The sequence below is a fragment of the Osmerus mordax genome, chromosome 25 (genome assembly GCF_038355195.1).
Source record: "Osmerus mordax isolate fOsmMor3 chromosome 25, fOsmMor3.pri, whole genome shotgun sequence".
In the NCBI taxonomy this organism is placed as follows: domain Eukaryota; kingdom Metazoa; phylum Chordata; class Actinopteri; order Osmeriformes; family Osmeridae; genus Osmerus; species Osmerus mordax.
The window spans coordinates 4,294,305-4,315,192 of NC_090074.1; the positions used below are offsets into that span (position 1 = coordinate 4,294,305).

Here is a 20,888-nt window from a genome sequence, read left to right on the forward strand (position 1 = left end):
CAGTCACCGATCCTCAACAGCGCCTCCAACAGACCCAGCTTCTGGTTATCCGGAGGCTGAGGGCAACACAGCATGATGAGAGTGTGTGTGTGTGTGTGTGTGGTAAGCAGTAGCTTCATTGAGTCTTAAGGCAATTAGGGTAGCGGTGGTTAGTCATTGAGCATTAGATCCAGCTTCACTCTAGGCTCTGGTGCACCATTATCAGTGGGCGACGGGATCTCCTACTGTACATAGCCCCCATTAAAAGGGGTTACAGAGGATTTGCACAACATAAAAGAGCCCGACGTGTAAATCCCGGGGTGTTATTTTCTCCCAACACAGGGACCGGGGTGGAGGGGGGGGTTGGGGGTGGGAGCTGTTCACTGTCGAAGACTCTTCATCCCATCTGACGCCGCACTCCGCTCGTCTGGGACCGGGACACAACCGACTGTGACACGACACGGTAACAAGGCAGAGCTGTCGGAGGGGGCGGGGACGAGGCGGGCCTCCTGATCCTGCACCATCACCATGACACATTTCACTGGACAGATCTCCTGTCCCCCCCCCCCCCCCCCCCCCCCCCCCCAAAAAATAAAAAACTAGCAAAAAAAGTGAGGGGATATTTTAAGCGTAATGGTTCCAGTTTAAGAAGGATTACCGTTCGGAGCAATCTAACAAAAAACACACACACAAAAAAAAATGGATTTACTTAATGCTGATTTCGCCAAATGTAGCGCGAGCATGATTCAGCCGTCCACATCAAAGCGATGCATTCTGACAATCTGGAGCCGGGGCTGCGGGGCAGGAGTTATTTTCAAAAACAAGGCCTACAGAGGCCTTCAGTGTGGCTGTTTGTTAATGCGGGCGCTAGGACGCGGGCGTTAGGACGCGGGCAGCTGGTGAGAAGGGGGGGGGGGGGGGGGGGGGAGTGTGCACGGCTGTATGTCAGGGTCGCGATCCCTTTTCAACTCAAGGAACCTCATTCTCCTCCTCCAGCGCTTGCAGAGTCCTAGTCGTCAGTGGCCCCGACAGAAACCTGTCTGACTGACGGAGCAGTTGACTGACAGGCGATACGTAGATGACGCAGGTTCCGACATTCCTCATTCCCAGAGGTCACGCGAGCGGGGGTGGGGACTCTCGAAAACGTTATGAGACGGGGGAGGAGGGGGGGGGCAACTGAGCCGGGGGGGGCGGGGGGCGGATGGCGACGTGTTTACCTTGTCGTTCTTCTCCTCCTCTTTGTCCTTCTCCCTGTCCTTGTCCTCGCTCTTCTCCGAGGGCACCACCACCATGGTGAGCTTGCGGGCGATCTGCTTGGCCTCCGTGATGTCGCGCTTGTGCTCCTCCACGATGGCGGCGTCCAGGGGCATCAGCTGGGAGGAGGGGGACGAGAGGACACGTCACCACAGGTCAGGGTCACACAGGCCGTATCTGATCTCGTACTCCTAACCGTGACGGGATACGGTCAACCGCGTACGGCGAGGGGGGTGAACCGAATGGTCCTTACGTGCACGTAGATGTCCTCCAGCTCTATGAGGTTGTGGTGCAGGAGGGCGGCGGCGATGTGGTAGAGCGACCTAGGAGTCTCCTCGTTGGGCTCCTGAGAGAGAGAGACAGAGAATATTTTGAGAAAACCGGACTCTAATGGGAGGATCTCATTCATGAGGCACGGGGCGACCGGGTGCATTCCAACAGAACTACCAATTCAGCCTGTCTGGAGTCAGGTCTCGAAGCCCAAGTGTTGATTCCGACTACATCAGAAAATCGCTATGCCCATCACGTTTGACTGCACCCCTCCTTTTCTCTCTCTCTCTCCCTCTCTCTCTCCCTCTCTCTCTCTCTCCCTCCCTCCCTCTCCCTCCCTCTCCCTCTCTCTCTCTCGATTCTGCGGTCGAGCGATAAAATCAGGAGAATTTTGGGATCCGGGGGAAGAATTATGCCCTCATCAATACACCTCGGAAGACTATCTCATCCAAATTGCTTATGGATTGCGCTCCGAGGGGGCAGTCATTCCTTTGCTTTCCTGTCTGCCTGTGCCCCGGAGTGGCTGCGGGGGAGGAGACGGCGAGGGCCAGGCGGCGAGGGCCAGGCGGCGAGGGCCAGGCGGCGAGGGCCAGACGGAGGCCTCACCTGGCAGAACTTGAACTTGAAGCCCAGGATGTGGCAGAGAGTGAGGGGCTCGCACATGTACGACTTGATGAGGGGGAGGAAGAACTCGTCCTGGTCGGAGCGGCACTCGTACACCTCCAGGATGATGTCGAGCACGCGGTTGGGGTCTAGGTTGAAGCATCCTGGGAAATGGTGGGGGAAAACACATTTAAAATTCATGTTAAAAAATATAATAGAGTACAGACTTGCCAGAAAGAAAAAAAAAAAGAGATAAGAGAAGAGACCCATTTAAGGGAAACGGTCGGATCTGGTTGTAATGGAACAAATACATCAGCTCTGGGGCAACGTTTGAGCTGAAATTGTGCCGTCTGCCTCGTTCAAAATCTCCAATACGTTCGGGGCTCGTCGAAAGCCCAAAACGAGTCACACCTTTCATCGACAAGCCGAGACACAGAGGTACGACCGAGGTCAACCTGGTTGTTTAAAAGGAGGGAGAATGCAAGAGACAGGAGCGGGTTTCGTACCTATGAGAGACTTGATGCTCTCCAGGACTAGGAGGCTGGTGATGCTGCCCGACAGGTCCTGGCCGAGCTCCGTGATCAGCTTGGCGTAGCCCTCGTTCTCCTCCCTCAGCAAGTTGAACTTCTGTTGCTTGTAGCTGACGGTGGGAAGGCACACAAAAACATCAATTAAAAACACATCTAGAGTGGAGGCATGGGATACTTCAAAAGCACACAACGTTGTCTTCACACGATATGTATTGAAATCACGTATTCTCCCCCCCCCCCCTCCCCCCGGTAGATAATCCCAACGGAATGTCATCCGTTGCTAATTAAACAGCTGCTTTTCAACTCCCTGATTTGAGATGTGGCTGCCATGTTTAAATCACAAATTCGATCAGGTGAACGAATCCGTTTTTTGAATTTTTTTTATCAAGAGCTTCGGCTGATGGGGACACACGGGGGTGGGGTGGGGGGGGGGGAGGATGTGACAGAGCGCAGCAGACTAACACAGCACTGCCAGGCTTACTGGGCCTGCAGATAAAGGATAGTTTATGCCGAAGGGAAAGTGCCGGAGACTGTGTGTGGTGTGTCACTTGGCCTTTACCGCCGTCGATAATGGGTTAGTCAGCCCACTTCATATGCTACTTTAAAAGACATTGCAGAGTTACGCCGACGCCTTGATGCATGAAAGGCTAAACAAGATGAAATGTCTTATCCTGTTTGACCAAACCGAACTGTCATAACACAGGACATTCACCCCTGCTGGCCGCGATCACAGCCCTGCTTCAGCAGCGATGGACAAAGCAAAGACTCACAAGAGTTTCGTCTTGATTTTGACTATTTTCTGGTTGAACTGATGAGCCTGTTTTATGAGTCCCAGGGACTCCAGGGTCTCTGGGTCCAGCCTTTCTTTTAGGATAGCGTCCGGCACAAACAACTGGAAAAACGGGAATAAGATAACGATATATTAATAAAGACCATGTGCAGTAAAACGGAGCACGACACAATAACAACATTAGCAATTAGATATGGGTAAGATTTGACATGTTTAGAGTAAGAGTTTGGAATTAAGCTGACAATAACAGTCGCCCAAAAAATATTATATTTAGGTTTTCGTTTTCATTTCAGTTACTTATTTATATACCTATACGCAGTGAAGACAGGAAAGAGCAACGGCTACGTTCTCTGTTGTACAACACTGCCACCCAGTGAGTTTTTCAGCATTAAAAGAAAATAAAACCCGCTTTTCGTAATGAGACTCTTACCAGACAAGCGCCAACCAACTGTGTATAATGGTCGCGTTTGTTTTTTTCCTCCATCGCCCCCGTCTCTATATCTGAAAAACAGGGCAAGAAAACTTAGTGCATGTGAAATGTATCATTTGCAATTTAATTTAACGGCAAAAGACGCAATACAATTAAGTGCACTCGTTTTCATCTTTGGAAATGCCAGATCAAATGGACCTCAAACTCATACCTACCTAATATACTGAAAACATCTGCTAAAATAGACGGCATGTCGTCTCGCAGCTCCTGGAAATCAAATCGGGTCATTACAAAAAGGCACAAGGTTGTAACGGATTAATAAAAACAAAAGGCGTTTCTTCCAACATCAATCTTGTTGGCCACGTTCCTGCCCTCATTTGACAAGCAAATGTGTGGTCCACATCCTTGTAAAGCACAGCTGTCACCAAACAGACGCCACACTGAAACCCTTGAAGGACTGAGTCTGAAAACTGCCTTACCATCATGTCACCAAGGACAGTAGCAGCGAGGTCCAACTTGAAATTGCCCTGTACAACATGCCAGCAGAGTTCGTACAGGGCAGCCTGTATATCTGCAGGACCAAGAGGAATGAATGGATGAAGAATTTAGTGTTGTGCCTATTCAAACAAGTCTAACCACTATCATGGAATTCTGGCTCCTACGAGTTAGCACCCGTCTTTGTTCTCAAAACTTAAAAATAGATTAGCCCATCAATAGTTATGCGAGTTAGTCTACATATCCCTGCTAGGTTAACCCTGCTAAGTTTTAATGACAACCACACTAAAAAGGCCTATATCTCTTAATACACATCATTATTCTTAAATCATTCATATATTTTGTACTGGCAAGTACCATATAAAATAGCTGGTTTTGAATCTGAATGCAAGGTTTCGGTTATATGCACTCTCACCTTTTAACGTGCTGTCGTGATTCGATTTCTCTGTAAGATCCTTACACAGTTGCACACTGTAAAGAAACGAGTACAGCCACCATGAGATTGCATTGACTTTTAATAAAAGTATAAACTTCAGACATCTTACAAAATATTTCATTCCTGGGGACCCCATTAGACTTATAGTTAGTTGTTTAACAACGCACTGCCTGCTTTGAAATAAATGCCAGCTGGTATTGGATATTAGGTCAAACTAATTCCCAACAATCCCAATTTAACAATCCTAGCTACTTAGTGCAAGTCTAGCTAGCTGGGTTTGTTCAGGACTGGCATGTGCAGGTTATTGTGAACACAAACAAATGCATCAACAGTTAGTCCTGAGAGCAATATTACTAAAAGCTAGCCAGTGTGCTACTATCGTCACTGATAAAGGCAACTTTAATATTGTCGCAGTTAGCTAGCTAGCCAAGTAAACTAGACTTACAACAAGAAGCTATGTAATAAAAAATATGGTCGCACTAGTGGTTAGCATGTGCAGCCCAACGTTAGCTAGTCTTGTACTTACTTGGCTAGCAAGCGAGTTATTTCCCTCCAACTATCTAGCTAGCAACTAGGCTAACGTTAAACTCGCTAACTGTTAGCTAGCTAGTTAGCCATATGTGATATTGGTGATTGGCTCTCCAAGAACAGCTAGGATATACATAGCTAGCTAGATAGAGAAACAAAGCTAGCTCTAGCTAGGCTAGCTTGTACGTTTTCTAAACATAACCTGGTCGCATGCATGCATGCTGCTAGCTAGCCAGCCACAATAAACAACTCACATTTATTGACGTCTGAGTCGAACTTTTTATTTCTTAGCTATACTTCGTCGCTGATGCCCAAGTCTAGCTATTACTATCTTATTATTTTGAGTGAAATACAGTGAGGGGGATTGCGAGCTAATGATGGGCAAGGCTGGATAGCTATCTTAAAAGCTAGCTAGCCAGCTAGTTCACATTGCAAGCTGACAGGTTTTGTACGAGGATTGCCGCTTAACTAGTTCCATGATCTAGCAAGTAATATCAAATCCATAACACCAAGATACTCCTGTGCCGAATTTAACATTACAATTCTACTTACAACTCATGTTTTCCAGATTTTTCCCAGTTTTTGATCCAATCAGCAGGGAGGATAAGTGTCGCCATCTTCCCTACAATGCCACACATAGCCCGGATGTCTTGCTGAATGCACAGGGTCAAAGAATGTAGTTGAATCATAGTGCATCGTGGGACCCAGAGTAAACACGTCTCCCCTGCAAAATTACACGGATGACCTACATTTTTATCCATCACATCTCAATACGGTATTCATTTGCGATTTTCTGCGAGTCATATTTCAAATAATACTTTTGTGAGACTTCTTTGTTCTTGCCAAACTGCATTGTGATGGCCTATGCCCAGGCAGGTGTTTTATATTTAAATTATTTATCTTCCACTGTCAAGACAATAAAGGCTATTAGGGCACATCATCGATCAAGCAACCAAAGTATAAATCATAAGAATTGAAATCTGAAATCACAAGTGATACACTTGTGAGTTGTCACCAGCTTTCATAAACCATATATAGGAAGGTCACCAGGCTTGTCCTTATATCAAAATATTCTGCAGCATTTAACAACTCTACCTGCCACAACTCACGTGAGTTACAGTGTTCACCCTTGGACATGGCTGAGTTCACACATTCTGCTGTGCTGTCAATATTAACGTGACTCCAACTGTATCATCACACAATTGCAAGGGGTTTATTTTGTTCAAAAAGTTACTGTCTCCAGACATAAATACAAACCATAAATGGTACAGTGGACACTTTGTAAATAGAATAAAAAACACAAATTTATATACACTTGAATATATATAATATATGTGTGTATACATATACATTTATGTATGCACACACTTTCTCTCAGCAGTTCAACGCAGTGACAATAGAAAGGAAATGACCTTATGCTGCCTATGTCTAATTTAAGTGAAACATCAATGGGATATATTTACGTACTCTTTCCTGTCTAACATTACTACAATCTAAATAATGAAAATATTATATCTCTTTCTGGTTTGTAGTTCTGCATTTAGACTTCGGTGTAACATTTCTGTTTTTGACAATGGAGAGGATTTCTCACCGGTTTCAAGCTGCTGTGGCTGTATAAAACTATAATTTTTACACAATCAATGATTTATCTTAATCCTCCAGAAATACCTGTTGGGAATCGGCTAACTGACCTAATGTACACAGAGGTAAAGAAACATTAATTGAACAAGAATACTTAAAAAAACACACAAACGGAACAGAACCATACAAATTCAAATGAGAATTCATATGCATGACTGCACATTAGTTGGGTGGATGATTTCAACCTGTTTACATTCTATTGAACCGTCGCCGAAGCTGGAATTCAAATCAACTAAATATAAAACGAGCACCGATTCACAATATATCACACAATATATGTTTATACCTATAATATATAATTATATATATATATAATATATAATAATATATTATGATGTTGTGATAGCTTATCCAATGTCTATAATGCTGTATTTTTAAAACTATAACAACTTCTCTTACAGACATTACACAGTGGTACAACAGTGAATATTCTGACTGCTGTTTTTTATACAAACCCCTCTGCAAACATTTGTACCACTCTTCAAAAGCTACATAGCATTCAAATCAAACAATTAAAGTGATTCATAATAATAATTATGCCTATCAAATGAGTCATTTTGGCAACTTGGGCATGATCAGTTTAACAAGAGGTCTTAATTATAACACTGGCGAAAGAAACTAACTGCCACATTCAATGTAACACACCAGCAATTCCAATACAAAGGTTAATTTCTGTACTCTATGTGTAATAACATGATTATAAAGTATCGATTTACATCTGATTGTCATTACAAAATATCTATAAATCAAAGTTTTCTATAAGTTATAAAAGCAGAACAGAGAAACCTCTAAAAAATACCATGACAGAGAGAGAATTCTGAGAACCTTATGTTTCATATTTGCGGAAAGGCCTTCTAACAATATGAAGACATTTCACATTTTCTCTTACTGTATATATATGCTCTATATAATATGGCTGCATGCCATGCCAGATTTTTAAAATTGTATATCAGCCGTTATGTATTTACATAAGCCTTTCCAAAGATTGACAATGGTAAAGGTCAAATTCAAAACATGATGTCATATGGGCATCCACTACCATCTCATGAAGTCCCATGGGTAAATCTTGAACTAAATTCTCTACAGAGAATACTTCTAGTCTTCAAAAAGGTTTTCGGTAACACAAGCCGTCCTCCTCGAAGATCTACCCAAACCAGTTTAGAACATTGAAACATTGAGGACCTAGAGGAAGAGAAACAACTTGTTTTTAGTGTTCATGTTCTGTACAAATGGGAGGACACATTCAGGACTTGCACTGACATTGCTATCAGACACTCCCATCGCCAGGCAGTACTTTGTGTTCAAGCTTCAAAACGAACCATCTCTAGACCACGAACACTCAAAACAATAACCCAATACCAACCGAATCATCCATGATAGAAGATGGATCAAAATAGTCAGGCTTCAGTTCCAATCTCTCCCTGCGATTCTTTGACGGTGGCTGTTTAGAAGAGAACCGCAGTTCCGTTACAGAACTCGTATCTTAACGGTATTAAAGTGAGAGATGGTTTCATTCTAAAAACGTATCGAGGAAACGGATACGTCGCCAAGTATGTCACGTTTACCAGATCGATATCCATGGTGTCGAAATCCATGCCCTCGTTGAGGTCTTCCAAGCGATCCTCGGACGACATCATCACATCCTCGACTATCGGCTCCTCGTCGTCCTCCATGAGCCCCGACCCTCGTCGGCTGGGGTTTCCAGAAGGAAACCAGAGATCAGCTATTAGAGGACATTCCACACCGGAGTCGACCTACAATGCCTGCTATGCATGGGGGGGGAGGGGGGGTGGGGGGGGGGGGAGAAGCATGCGTTTCTTACATGGCGTGCTGCATGTGGCTCCTCATCTTGGCGTACTGCATGCTGGCACGCTCCTGTTGCTGCCGGGCCTCCGCTTGCTGCCTCTGTGCCAGCATCCACGTTACCTGGGTGCTGGGGACAGGGGACAGAGCGACAGGTCGTTCAAACTTGTATCCCCCACCCCCCCCCCCTCGATTCACCTTGTTTACATCCTGTGTATGTCACAAGGGTCGTTTAGAGGGAGGACTAGCGTGTAAAACGTGATGCATGCAGTTAACGCAAAGAGGGAGTTCCTTTTTAAAAAGGTTGTGAGTGCTGCGGACTTTGTTAAGTGTTGTGTTCCGCTAGGAAGACGTGCTTCATTACTTGTAGTCCATGGGGGCTTGGTGATGGTGCTGCGGGTGGGCCGTGGGCTGGTGCGGCGTCGGTTCCGACGTCATGGCGTACACGCCCGCGTAGCCGTCGTCCGCCCTCGGCTTCTTGGGGTCCCTCAGGACGGTGGAGGTGAGGTGGGGCGAGGGCATCATGCCTGGCGTCTGGGCTCCCTGCTCGCGGTTCAGCCACGCGGCGTCCATGCTGCTGCAGCTGGTCTCCTCTGCCGAGGGAGGGAACACGTAGGGGTTAGACGGTACAGGAAGAAGCTCGACGGGAACTTCATTTGTATTCATGAGAAAGCTCTTGGAAGAATGTCAAGCGGCGCCACCGCCAACGTGAAGTCCTTCACCTTCTGGCAGTTTCCGCTTGCCGGTGCTGGCTGGCTTGGCCTTCTTGCTCCTGACGGTGGAGCCCCGGCTGCTGATGCCGCTGATGACCGACATGGTGTCGTCATCTCCTCCGGCCTGGAGGGAGTTCCTGTAGGAGATGAGGGGGAGCCAGCAGTCCTCCCGCTGCAGGGCCATCTGGAAGGTCATGAACCGCTCCAGGTACAGGTGACTGCGGAAAAAGCGCCCCCCGGAGGGGAACAACAGCTTAAACGTTCCGTTAGCAAGGTTTCCGGGAACCTCTGGGAAGGTGGAGTCAGGTGGCTGAGCGGTTAGGGAAGCGGGCTTGTAATCAGAAGGTTGCCAGTTCGATTCCCGGCCATGCCAGATGACGTTGTGTCCTTGGGCAAGGCACTTCACCCTACTTGCCTCGGGGGAATGTCCCTGTACTTACTGTAAGTCGCTCTGGATAAGAGCGTCTGCTAAATGACTAAATGTAAATGTAAATGTAAGGTCTTCACTGCTCCTATTACATACAGATGAATGTCACTGGCTCTTTCGTTGGGAGTACTTACACGGTTTTCTTGTCCTGTCGGAGCAGTTTGGAGGAGAACTCGCTCAGGATGTCCAGAAAGGCGAGGTTGAGAGGTGGGTTTCCCTCTCCCTGAGGACTGGGCTCCTTGAAGGCAAACTCGATGCCATCCCTGAGCAGAGAAGGAGACACGTTTGGTAACAAGATGGCCGACGTATCAATCCACAATGACTACAATATTAATGGCGGTCGAAAACCCCCTTGTTTGCATGACAATTAGGCCTTTGGCAGCTCCAGCTTACTTGTGTAACATGGCTATGGCCTCCCTGGTCTTGAGCTGATCCAGGCCAAAGGTCAGGGAGAACCGTCGGGCCAGCTCTTTAATGCCGCAGAATGAGGACGAGGAGCGGTCGAAGGTGCACCCGAGATCGGACAACATCTCGTTGAACAACTGGAAGACAAAAGCATCGACCCTTTCAACTGAATCCATCAAAATACAAATAAAACATGGTCAAATATTATTTTAAATATACACTGTCTGTTTTCCCCTGAGATGTCTTGCGTCTGAGCATCGCAGTTTGAAGGGCAGAGGGTCGTCTTACCTGCTGCAAACTCAGAATGAGTGTCTTGGCACACTGGATTTTATCAATTTGTCTCGTTTTAGCCATGGTCTCCTTAATGATATCTCCATAATCGTTGTAATACTGCGGAATAAAAAATTATTAAAAAACGACAAACTTTGATGGAAAAATATTAACAGGACTGATTCGCTCAAGGAAACTGGAGAAAGGGGGAAAATACCTACCCTCATGTACTGCTTAAATATGTCCGCTCCAGTGTTCATCTCCACCACGTTGTAAATGATCAGTTTGCAGTAGGCCGCCAGCAAGTTTCGCCTTTTATGCAACGCCTCGATCTTACTGGCCTCGTCATCTTGCTGCCCGTCTGCAAACAAACAAACGTTACGTAAGCGTGACAACGCTTGTGTTTACGGCGATTCCAGCCATCCTCCCCCATCCTCCCGGCTGTCTGCCAAGTCGGGAACCGTCTGTCTGAAGGGGTCAGATGGCTGAGCGGTTAGGCAGTCGGGCTATCAAACCAGAGGGTTGCCGGTTCGATTCCAGGCCGTGACAAATGACGTTGTGTCCCTGGGCAAGGCACTTCCCCCTACTTGCCTCGGGGGGGAATGTCCCTGTACTTACTGTAAGTCGCTCTGGATAAGAGCGTCTGCTAAATGACTAAATGTAAAATGGCTCCCGGCTGGTCGGCCATGTCGGGGACCCGTCCGCGGGCTCTGACCTGCGCTGTTGTTGTCCTCGTCCTGGTCGATGAAGACGTGGTCCAGGATGAAGCTGAGCAGCTCCGCCTGGAGGGAGGAGTCGGGCGTGTAGATCAGGGTCTCCAGCTGCTCGCGGCCCGACGACACGATCTGGTGGCTGAAGATCATCAGGGCGTCACACAGGATGGTGAAGGCCTGGGAAACAAGCAAGCAGAACGCCTCAGCAAACCCCCCACGGGAGGGACAACAAGCGCTGGAGGGAGGGTTGTTTTTCGTCTGAGACAGGGATAGAGCTTAGAGGTCCCCAAGGAGATGGATACCCAAAGGCGGGACGTGCGAGTCCTCTAGAGAGGACCCACCTGCTCTTTGACTGTGGTGTTGACGCTGGTCAGGTACCGCTGACACATCAGGCAGAACGCCCTCATCTGCTTCCTCAGGGTCACCATGTCCCCCTGGGGGGAAGCGGGGAAGGGAAGAGGCAGTCAACCAACGTAGACGGGGAACGGGTTTCCATTCACACCTGTTGTTGTGTGTCACTACATGTGGGGGAAAGGGAGGAGGGTGAACACGGGGGTTACCTTTTTGGAGCTGCCCTCGGAGACCTTGGCGAGGTGCCACAGGATGATGTAGTGTGTGCACTGCATCGCGTGGATGACAATCTGGGGGGGGGGGGGGTACCAGACACGTTAGGGACAGTTGGAATGAGAGAGCGTCACAAACTATGCTGGTCGGGTCAGGCTTCAGGGGGGGGTACCTGCTCGGGCATGTCCCCGTTCTGGAGACCCGTGTTGAGTAGCTTATAATTGCTGGCGAATAAATCCCATTGAGAGAGATCGTGCGCGCTGTGGGAGGAGAGAGACACAGAGAGAGAGAGAGAGAGAGAGAGAGAGAGAGAGAGAGAGAGAGAGAGAGAGAGAGAGAGAGAGAGAGAAGAAACACAGAAAGAGAAAGACAGAGAGAGAGACACAGAGAGAGAGAGAGAGAGAGAGAGAGAGAGAGAGAGAGAGAGAGAGAGAGAGAGAGAGAGAGAGAGAGAGAGAAAGAAACACAGAAAGAGAAAGACAGAGAGAGAGACAGAGAGAGAGAGAGAGAGAGATACATTGTTTAAATCAGGGTGTGACACCGACGGGGTGTGACAGCTGGACAAGAGCAACTGCCACGAGGCTCGTGGTCTTACTTGTGGAACGCGGTGATTCTCTTTAGTGTGGACAGAACCTGATACGCATCATCTTCATCAGGCTCCTCCCCCTGGAAACAATCACAAAACTAAAGAATTGCATCACCAATGAAACCATGCGATTCACTCCCAGCCTAAATCTGTACGCCGTACATCACTTCCGAACAATAGCACAAGAGGGAGATGTTCATCTCATCCCCTCAGCCTAACCTCTTGCAAAAAGTCCTCCAGTAGCCTGTTGAACTTGTCCACCAGCTCGTCCAGCAGCTGCGAGCGGGCGATGTCCACCTTGTTGAAGATGGTGAACTCCTCGTTGCAGAGGGCGTGGTAGGTCATGGAGCAGGCCTCCAGCACGTCTGTCTCCGTGTGCTTCTCCACCACCTCCCGGATCTGCCGCATCAGAGACTCCAAGTGCTTCACAAGCACACACACACACACACACACACACAAGTAAGATACAGTTTGCAATACATAATGATTTTCCAATGCAACTACTTTTCCTTCACAAATCCACATTTTGGTTCACCTTTTCTAATCGACCGGTGGTATAGATTTCCAAGTCAAAGAACTGCGGTAGCTGGAGTAAATTGGTAACTTTTTCCGCATCAACCGAGTACTGTGAGGAGATTAAGAATAAGAACAAGCAAGAGTTTAATTGCGTCTCAGGGGTAGAAGCAAACTTGGCCAACTTGGATAATTGGACAAATTAGTATGTAAACGGACACCTTGGCCAACAGCAGAGGCAAAGCCACGGCAAAAATCTCCGTGATTTTCGTCCGGTCGTCCAGCTGAGTCTTCTTCTCCTTGGCGGTCAAGACCTTTTGGGAACGATTCAGAAAGAGCCCAATAAAAAAGTCTGAAACGCTTCAGAGATGTGAAGGAACGCCAGCCCCTAAGGGAAGGCCGGCTCCAGCCCCTAAGGGAAGGCCGGCTCCAGCCCCTAAGGGAAGGCCGGCCCCAGCCCCTAAGGGAAGGCCGGCCCCAGCCCCTAAGGGAAGGCCGGCCCCAGCCCCTAAGGGAAGGCCGGCCCCAGCCCCTAAGGGAAGGCCGGCTCCAGCCCCTAAGGGAAGGCCGGCTCCAGCCCCTAAGGGAAGGCCGGCTCCAGCCCCTAAGGGAAGGCCGGCTCCAGCCCCTAAGGGAAGGCCGGCACCAGCCCCTAAGGGAAGGCCGGCTCCAGCCCCTAAGGGAAGGCCGGCTCCAGCCCCTAAGGGAAGGCCGGCTCCAGCCCCTAAGGGAAGGCCGGCTCCAGCCCCTAAGGGAAGGCCGGCTCCAGCCCCTAAGGGAAGGCCGGCTCCAGCCCCTAAGGGAAGGCCGGCTCCAGCCCCTAAGGGAAGGCCGGCTCCAGCCCCTGTGCTGGGGCCGGGGGTTTGGCAGGAGGACTCACCCTCTTCCCCGTCCCGCGGCCCACAGGAGGGTGGCACTCGCACGCCTGGCGTATGGCACAGAGCATGAGCTCTATCAGGGCCGTCTCTTGACGGTCCGTCAGGGCTGAAATAGAGACGGATCAATATAAATAGGAGAGGGAGACAGAAAAATATAAATAGGAGAGATACATAGATACGTGAGACATACAAGATAGGGAGAGAGAGAGAGACATAGATAGAGAGAAAGAGAGAGAGAGACAGATAGAAAGAGAGAGAGAGAGCAAGAGAGAGAGACAGATAGAAAGAGAGAGAGAGAGCAAGAGAGAGAGACAGATAGAAAGAGAGAGACAGATAGAAAGAGAGAGAAAGCAAGAGAGAGAGACAGAAAGAGAGAGAGAGAGCAAGAGAGAGACAGATAGAAAGACAGAGAGGTCCTCCCCCGGCATGGGCTCCCCCCTCCTCCTCCCCCACTCCCCCTCCTCCCCCCTCCCCCTCCCCCCTCCTCCTCCTCACCCTCCTCCCCCCTCCCCCCTCCTCCTCCCCCCCTCCCCCCCCCCTCCTCCTCACCCTCCTCCCCCCTCCTCCTCACCCTCCTCCCCCCCTCCCCCCTCCTCCTCCTCACCCTCCTCCCCTGGCATGGGCTCGTCCAGCAGCAGGCTGATCATGCTCTCCCAGTCCTTCAGCAGCTCGGCAGCACACTCCCACAGGCTGTCCACCAGGTAGGCGCCGTGCTCGTGGAGCTGCAACACAGGGGAGCCGCCAGGCCCTCGTCAGTCCAGTCACACCCGGACCGGGCGACGCTCATCACGTCACCCGGGGGCACCTGAAGCAGCTGTTCGCTCCTCGTGGTGGTCCCTGTGAAAACTGATTGCCTTGCCCCAATTTTACGAATTTGGTCTGGTATTTTATGCTTTACTTACTGGAAGCACTTTTTGCAAGTCACATTGGATAAAAGCGTCCGCTAAATCAATCACATGTCATGCGAGTCCCGCTATCATAATCAACAAAGGCGGGTGCGGGAGACCCACCTCGCTCTCCAGGAAGAAGAAGACGGTGGTCTTGATGAGGCTGCCGTTGTGGCTCTGCCTCCCCCTCCTGGGCAGCCCCTCCTCCTCCGCGCCCCGGTGGCTGAAGAGCCTGCGAACGAGAAAACGCTCCCGCCGTCAGCATCACCCGTCCACGGGTTTCGCCCCTCGCCTTCCCCCAAAACAGCGGGGTTCCTCCTCCACGTCCACGGCCAGGGGAGTCCGGGCCCACGCTCGGACGACTCGATCGATGCCAGTCGTTTCCCTTGGCGCTCGCGCCCGTTCTAAAAACGGGGGGCTTCCTCTTGTACTTCCGACCGGAGGATTCGATCAGACTTACTTCTTGTAGAGGAACTCCCCGGTGGCCACGGCCAGCGGCCTGTGAGCGGAGTAGACCAGGTGGTACACGCTCTCGCAGTCCTCCGCCGTGAGCACCTCGTCGCTGCTGCTGCGGGGGGGGGGGGGGGGGGGGGGGAGAAACGACACACATTCTCAGTGGGACAAGCTGAGGATGAAAGGGGCGGGTTTTAAACGTCGGCTTTAGCGGCAACTTTGGTGATGGGTTCAATAAGACGATGAGGCTATTTCGAGGGCTCTGAAAACAGTCGTTTTGGAACGATAGACGAGAGCGTACTCTCATCGAATGGCAAAGGACCGGTCTTCTGAAAAAGGCAGGGATGCTTACTGTAAGACCAAGGTCAACAGCTTGATGGCTTGCACGGCGACGTCATACTCCTTGTCCAGAGTCATGGACACGATGCGATCCTGTCAACGACAGCAGCGTTAATACGTGGACGGGCCCGGCCGGCCACAGAGATCCGGGGGCAGAGAGCGCTCTCCGGCTCACCTTGAAGCGGCTGGTGAACAGCTCCAGGCGGGTGTTGAGCTCCCGGTTGTAGTACAGGCCCTGGAGCGCCGTCAGACACTTCAGCCTCACCTCACCTTGCTGCCGGAGAGAGAGAGACAGAGACAGAGAGAGACAGAGAGACACAGAGATAGAGAGAGACGGTTCCCCCGTGAATGACAACGTTCTCAAAAGAAGTTCGGGCGTTTTCGACGCGGTTCCCCGCCAAACGGACAATGCATTTGAATTGAATTTGTTTTGTTTTTTAACGGACCAGATACTGATTGTAAGCGTCACAATATAAAACAATGGATGCATGGAAAGTCAACGGAAACGACGTGTTTAGGCTTTACCTTGTCGTGCATCGTCCACCCCACGTACTTCAGATAACTGTCGTTGAGAAATGCGTCGCTGTACATTTTCATCCACACCCCAATCTCCTCGATGCAGATTGCCCGGATGTCAGCTATAGCATCGCTGGTGAAGAGAAAAGAGGCTTAACAAATACATTTGTCAAAATGAAGTGTTTAACATTTAGTTCATTTAGTCGTGAGCTACAATGTTTATAATCAAATATGAAGCCATACAGAGGCATCTTAATGGCCTACTCAATTCCTGTCTAATCTGTAGCCATGTGTGCCATTAAATAGATTGCCTTTGTTATTGTTGATGTCTCGTCTTGAACACAAGGTGGCGGCCAAGAGCTAAATATCTCAAGCAAGCGCTCTGAGTTTGCAGTGAGATTTGAGCAGCTTGCAGACTTCGCTAAGATCGGCCGACTCAGCACCGGAGATCAGTTTCCATACCATAACGGGGGTACCATGTGGCATCACAGCAAAACCTTTCCTCAAGACCAAAACACAATTCCAAAGATATTCGACCGACACATTTCGGTCGAATATCGAAACGCGCTTCTAAAAACATACCGGTATCGGTGAACAAACACTCCTTTGAAAATGGCATTCATCATGTTTTCGATCTCATCTTGATTTTCCTGAAGCTGGAACGAAGCACACGGAAAGCAGGTATTACATTTACATGTAGTCATTTAGCAGACGCTCTTATCCAGAGCGACTTACAGTAAGTACAAGGACATTCCCCGAGGCAAGTAGGGTGAAGTGCCTTGCCCAAGGACACAACGTCATTTGACGCGGCCAGGAATCGAACCGGCAACCTCCAGATTACTAGCCCGATTTCCTAACCGCTCAGCCACCTGACTCCACTATTACAAGGACTATAAAACAATGAAGTGTTGGTCGTGCCTGAGGCCGCCCCCCTCACCTCCTTGCGCTTCTGCAACAGGAGCTCCAGCCTGTCGTTGGCTCGCTTCCCCGCGACCTTGTTCCTCTCCGCCTCGTACTGCCTCTGCGTATTGTCCATGTTGATACTGAGGTTGAGAGCCACGTTCACCAACGCGGTCATCAACTTCATTGCTTCGGGGGGGCAAAAAGAAAGAGAGAGAGAGAAAAGACCGTTTATTTTACTCCCTAATCCCGTGAAACAGACCCGTACGAATACGAAATAAGAAACTCGAATCGTCTCGACAATGAAAAGTTTCGACCCCGTGCTTTAAAAGCGCCTCTTGCCGTGCGTGGCGCGCGGGCTGACCTGCGAGCGTGCTGGTGTGTCGGAAGGCTCGGACCTGGGAGTCGGACAGGCCGGTGAGCAGCGAGATGACCGTGTCCATCATGTACTCGTCGTAGATGATGCTGTACTGGCACTGCCGCACCAGGACGCCGATGAACTCGCAGAAGCTCGACTTGAACTTCTTCCACTGCGGCCCGGCCATGGTCAGCGGATAGTCCCCACTGTCCTGTATTGAGCATCGACACAATTCTGCGTTACACCGTTACTGCCGCTCGTGCCGCCGGCGCACGCCCTCCCTCGGGGCCCTCGGCGCGGAGCGTACCTCGTCGAACTCTTCCGTCATCTTCCGGATGATCTCGGAGTTCTGCATGTTTCGGAACATCTCGCCGCTGACGGCACCTGCAGAGGCGAAACGATCCCGTCATGGCTTGTTCGTCCGTCACAAAGGGGGGATGTTGACCCAACCGATCTTAGACACCTGAGCCAGGAAACACAAGGAGCACCTACCTTTACAGCCAGAGCACTGGATGAAGAAGTTGATCAGGTCCAGGAGAGCAATGTCCCGGTCATGCTTGTATGACTCAATCCAGTCATCTACAACGGACTAAGTCATAAATAAATAGATAAGTACGTCACTTCAGTAGTTCATTATGAATATTATGAGACGGTGATCCAAGCTGCCGTAAATCAAGCCTCCGCCTACCTGAGTGGCACTCTTTCCCATCTTCACCACCTCAAACAAGGTCATAGTCTCCATCTCATTTTCCTGGTGGTGGCCATTCACTCGACCCACACCTGCGCCCTTCCCTCCAGGACCACCTTTGGCTTTTTCTCCAGGGGCTTTTTTCCCCTTTTTGCCAGCCTGCTAGAAGCATAAGAACACCATGTTACCAACATGTAAATGCATGTGACATACGCAGGAGGCCTGGCACAGTGTGACAATAGTCATATGTCATAGGACCTTGTTTGAGCACACAATAGCTCGACGTTTCGCAAAGTAACTGGGAATATGCCAGAAATTACGCGTCAAATGACGGAGCTTTAATCACGTTCACAGAACTGGACTCACTTTTCCTTTCCATGTCTTTGCATTCTTTCCATCAGGGTCCTCAAGGTCTGTATCAGATGACAACTGTGTATCAGCCTCTCTGTTGACACAGTTGACACTTATGTTGCTTTTGAACTCAATAAAATGCTTTCCCCACCCATGCATAACAATTTGGAAATATAACCGCATTACCAAAGTACTCACTGAGGAAACTGGAAATCTGAGTGTAACTCTTGTGCTGCTATCATTTCTTTAACATTTTCTTTTCAGACCCTTGCAAATCAGGATGGACTTCCTCTCCTCAAGATCTGACCGAATGGATGTTAAACCTTGAGCAAAAGAACAGAAACAACTGTTTGATTTGAAATTAACACTATTGGTTATGTTATCTCCATAATAATGACCACTACCACAAATTCAAACTGGATACAATTGTCAAATTCCAAACTCTATAAAAAGGTTTCAGAGCAGGATGGTGCCGTTATCTTCAGTTTACAGGTCAAAGGTCATGGTGGTTGGTTAATGGTTAGAATTGTAAGTTAGAATTTTGGCACAGATGTCACAAATCAGTTTTCGTTTAGCTTTTATGGTGCGATAGAACATTGTATGGTCACGCACTTGACAGTAACAGACATATATGAGGCTGTTATATATTGCATTTATGAAAGACCAGAAAACACATTAAAAAGCATTTATTTCCCTCCATTTTGAGGCCCATTCCATGTAAGGCCATCTACTAGACTGCTACGTTCTTAAAATACTCCCATCTTTTTTCATTGACATTGGATAATGTCGGGTGCTTGGCTAGTATGGCTGACGATATAGCATTGGCAGTGAATTAATTAGCTAGCTAGCGCTACGCTAAAAACAATTGACACTGTCGTTAACTAGTTAGCACTCAACTCGCTCGAGCTACCTGACAAAGTCAGTGTTAGGCTACTAGCGAGAATATACTTAGAACTGATGGTGTTAGACAAAACATGCACATGGCTTAAGTAAGTGTTAACGTTAGACTAGGTAGCTATATTTTAATGTTCTAAGTATTGTCGTATTAAACTTGTCAGTGTGCACTTGGTACTGTTGCTTAATTCACCAGCTATCGTTAGCCAACTACCAAATCTTGCTCTTCCGTGTAAACAATGTTTTTGACGCTCTCCATTTTTTGACAGCGGGCTGCCTAAACGTCACACAGAAAGCCAAACCAGTTTAGCTTATTGAAATTGGTTATATACAAATACTTTTGTCTGCTATTCTTTAAAGCTGTAACATTATATTGGTAGATCTCGTATCCGTCAAAAATCACTCGAGCTTGTCAATTATAATGGACATTGTGTTGACATAAGCTAGCAGCAGTATTACTAAACTAGCCAGCAAGCTAACGCGTCGAAGTCTAAGGTGGCTGAGTCGTGCTAGCTGACTAGCTACAATAGCTAGCGAGCTAGCACTAGCTAGGCTAGCTATCATAGCGAGCTAACTTGCGCCTTGCAGGGCAATCACTTATTTTAGCCAACGCTCGTGCTCACCTGACATATCAGCACCAAGACAGAGCTGCAGAGCTGTTCATCTCTTCCTTAATATACAGTACAGCGACATACAACGACATATTCCCAGAATCTTATCCGCCATTTTACAACTTACCTCGCTGTTTGAAGTAATCCCTTGCTAAATACATAAAACAAAATGATCCAGATGTTGCTGAAGTTATAACGTTTTTACTACTTTGCAAGTCCAACAAATAACATTAATCACTTTTAGAAATAACGTTAGTGCTTTGGGCTATCTTATTCCGTACAATTCTATAGCTACACTAGAGCTAGCATGGCTCAGTTTGTTGTTTCGATACTAGCTAGCTAGATTTGTGTAGCTCATGCACCACCTGTCGGCAATATTGTACAGTACACTTATTGAAATTACGCATGCACGCAGCTCAATTGGAAGTTTATTATCTTATCTTCTGGATAAGAGTCTGCTAAATGACTAAATGTAAATGTATATTTCTAGCTAAATAGAATCTTTCATAAAGCATAACAATTCAATTGCTTCAATACTGTTTCTACTGTTCGCAGCTGTAAGACCATAGTTCAAGATAATATAATAAACCGTTTTTTAGTTCATATTATAAGGTTAAAAAGTATTTTTTAAATGCCCTGTATAGGCTACATAGTGAACTGTCCAACAGTAATTTTAGAGAAACCAATCTTCATCAAAACACAGTTATTTCAGAGGATGGACATTAGAAACGTCTATACGTCCAAGGATATCAACATTCATTAGAGACACATTTTAGGGCAGAAGCTTTAATATACCAATATAAAAATAATATGTACATCAAAGGAAATAACCATTAAGTACACACTGCCCAGATCCCTTATCATAAACTGTTCCACAATTTACACACAGACAGCTTTGAATAAATATTCTACAGTAAACATAGCTGATAGAAGTTATCAGCAGAATCTGCTGGAATATGGATCTTAGTATAAATATAACTGCAGCTGCATTCCTGATGGATGTAGTCAACCCCACAGGATAAAAAACAATTCTAATACATCAAGACCCAAAAAAAACATTTAC

The 20,888-nt window shown here is 48.1% G+C and overlaps 2 protein-coding genes across 4 annotated transcripts in view; both read right to left on the reverse strand.

Moving 5' to 3' along the window:
* Positions 1-5,953, reverse strand: part of thoc2 (THO complex 2) — a gene marked incomplete in the record, with an annotated part of 26,157 nt that extends 20,204 nt beyond the window's left edge. The window contains 11 exon segments of the mRNA XM_067229102.1: positions 1-56; positions 1,197-1,352; positions 1,487-1,579; positions 2,110-2,270; positions 2,613-2,746; positions 3,407-3,528; positions 3,857-3,927; positions 4,072-4,123; positions 4,336-4,427; positions 4,767-4,822; positions 5,868-5,953. Coding sequence (XP_067085203.1) covers positions 1-56; positions 1,197-1,352; positions 1,487-1,579; positions 2,110-2,270; positions 2,613-2,746; positions 3,407-3,528; positions 3,857-3,927; positions 4,072-4,123; positions 4,336-4,427; positions 4,767-4,822; positions 5,868-5,953 — 1,079 coding nt within the window.
* A 559-nt stretch (positions 5,954-6,512) lies between these two features.
* On the reverse strand, positions 6,513-20,082 carry stag2a (STAG2 cohesin complex component a). 3 transcript variants are annotated; one of them, XM_067228760.1, is made up of 34 exons: positions 19,953-20,082; positions 18,519-18,643; positions 18,336-18,414; positions 17,970-18,128; positions 17,774-17,870; positions 17,589-17,665; positions 17,288-17,492; positions 16,961-17,112; positions 16,606-16,679; positions 16,033-16,156; positions 15,683-15,781; positions 15,521-15,600; positions 15,176-15,283; positions 14,839-14,947; positions 14,433-14,550; positions 13,831-13,934; positions 13,172-13,264; positions 12,973-13,062; positions 12,657-12,860; positions 12,447-12,517; positions 12,024-12,111; positions 11,848-11,928; positions 11,629-11,721; positions 11,290-11,464; positions 10,796-10,935; positions 10,593-10,694; positions 10,293-10,441; positions 10,034-10,162; positions 9,482-9,690; positions 9,124-9,352; positions 8,779-8,889; positions 8,522-8,648; positions 8,320-8,397; positions 6,513-8,138 (listed from the first exon to the last, which is right to left on the reverse strand). In XM_067228760.1, the coding sequence occupies exons 2-34, from the start codon at positions 18,560-18,562 to the stop codon at positions 8,115-8,117; spliced, it is 3,822 nt and encodes a 1,273-aa protein (XP_067084861.1). In that variant the 5' UTR covers positions 18,563-18,643; positions 19,953-20,082; the 3' UTR covers positions 6,513-8,114. The 3 variants fall into 3 exon arrangements, with proteins under 3 accessions (XP_067084861.1, XP_067084862.1, XP_067084860.1); XM_067228761.1 differs by having other exon boundaries at positions 15,176-15,280; positions 17,970-18,131; XM_067228759.1 differs by having other exon boundaries at positions 17,970-18,131; positions 19,953-20,081.
* Between the last annotated feature and the right edge of the window lie 806 nt (positions 20,083-20,888).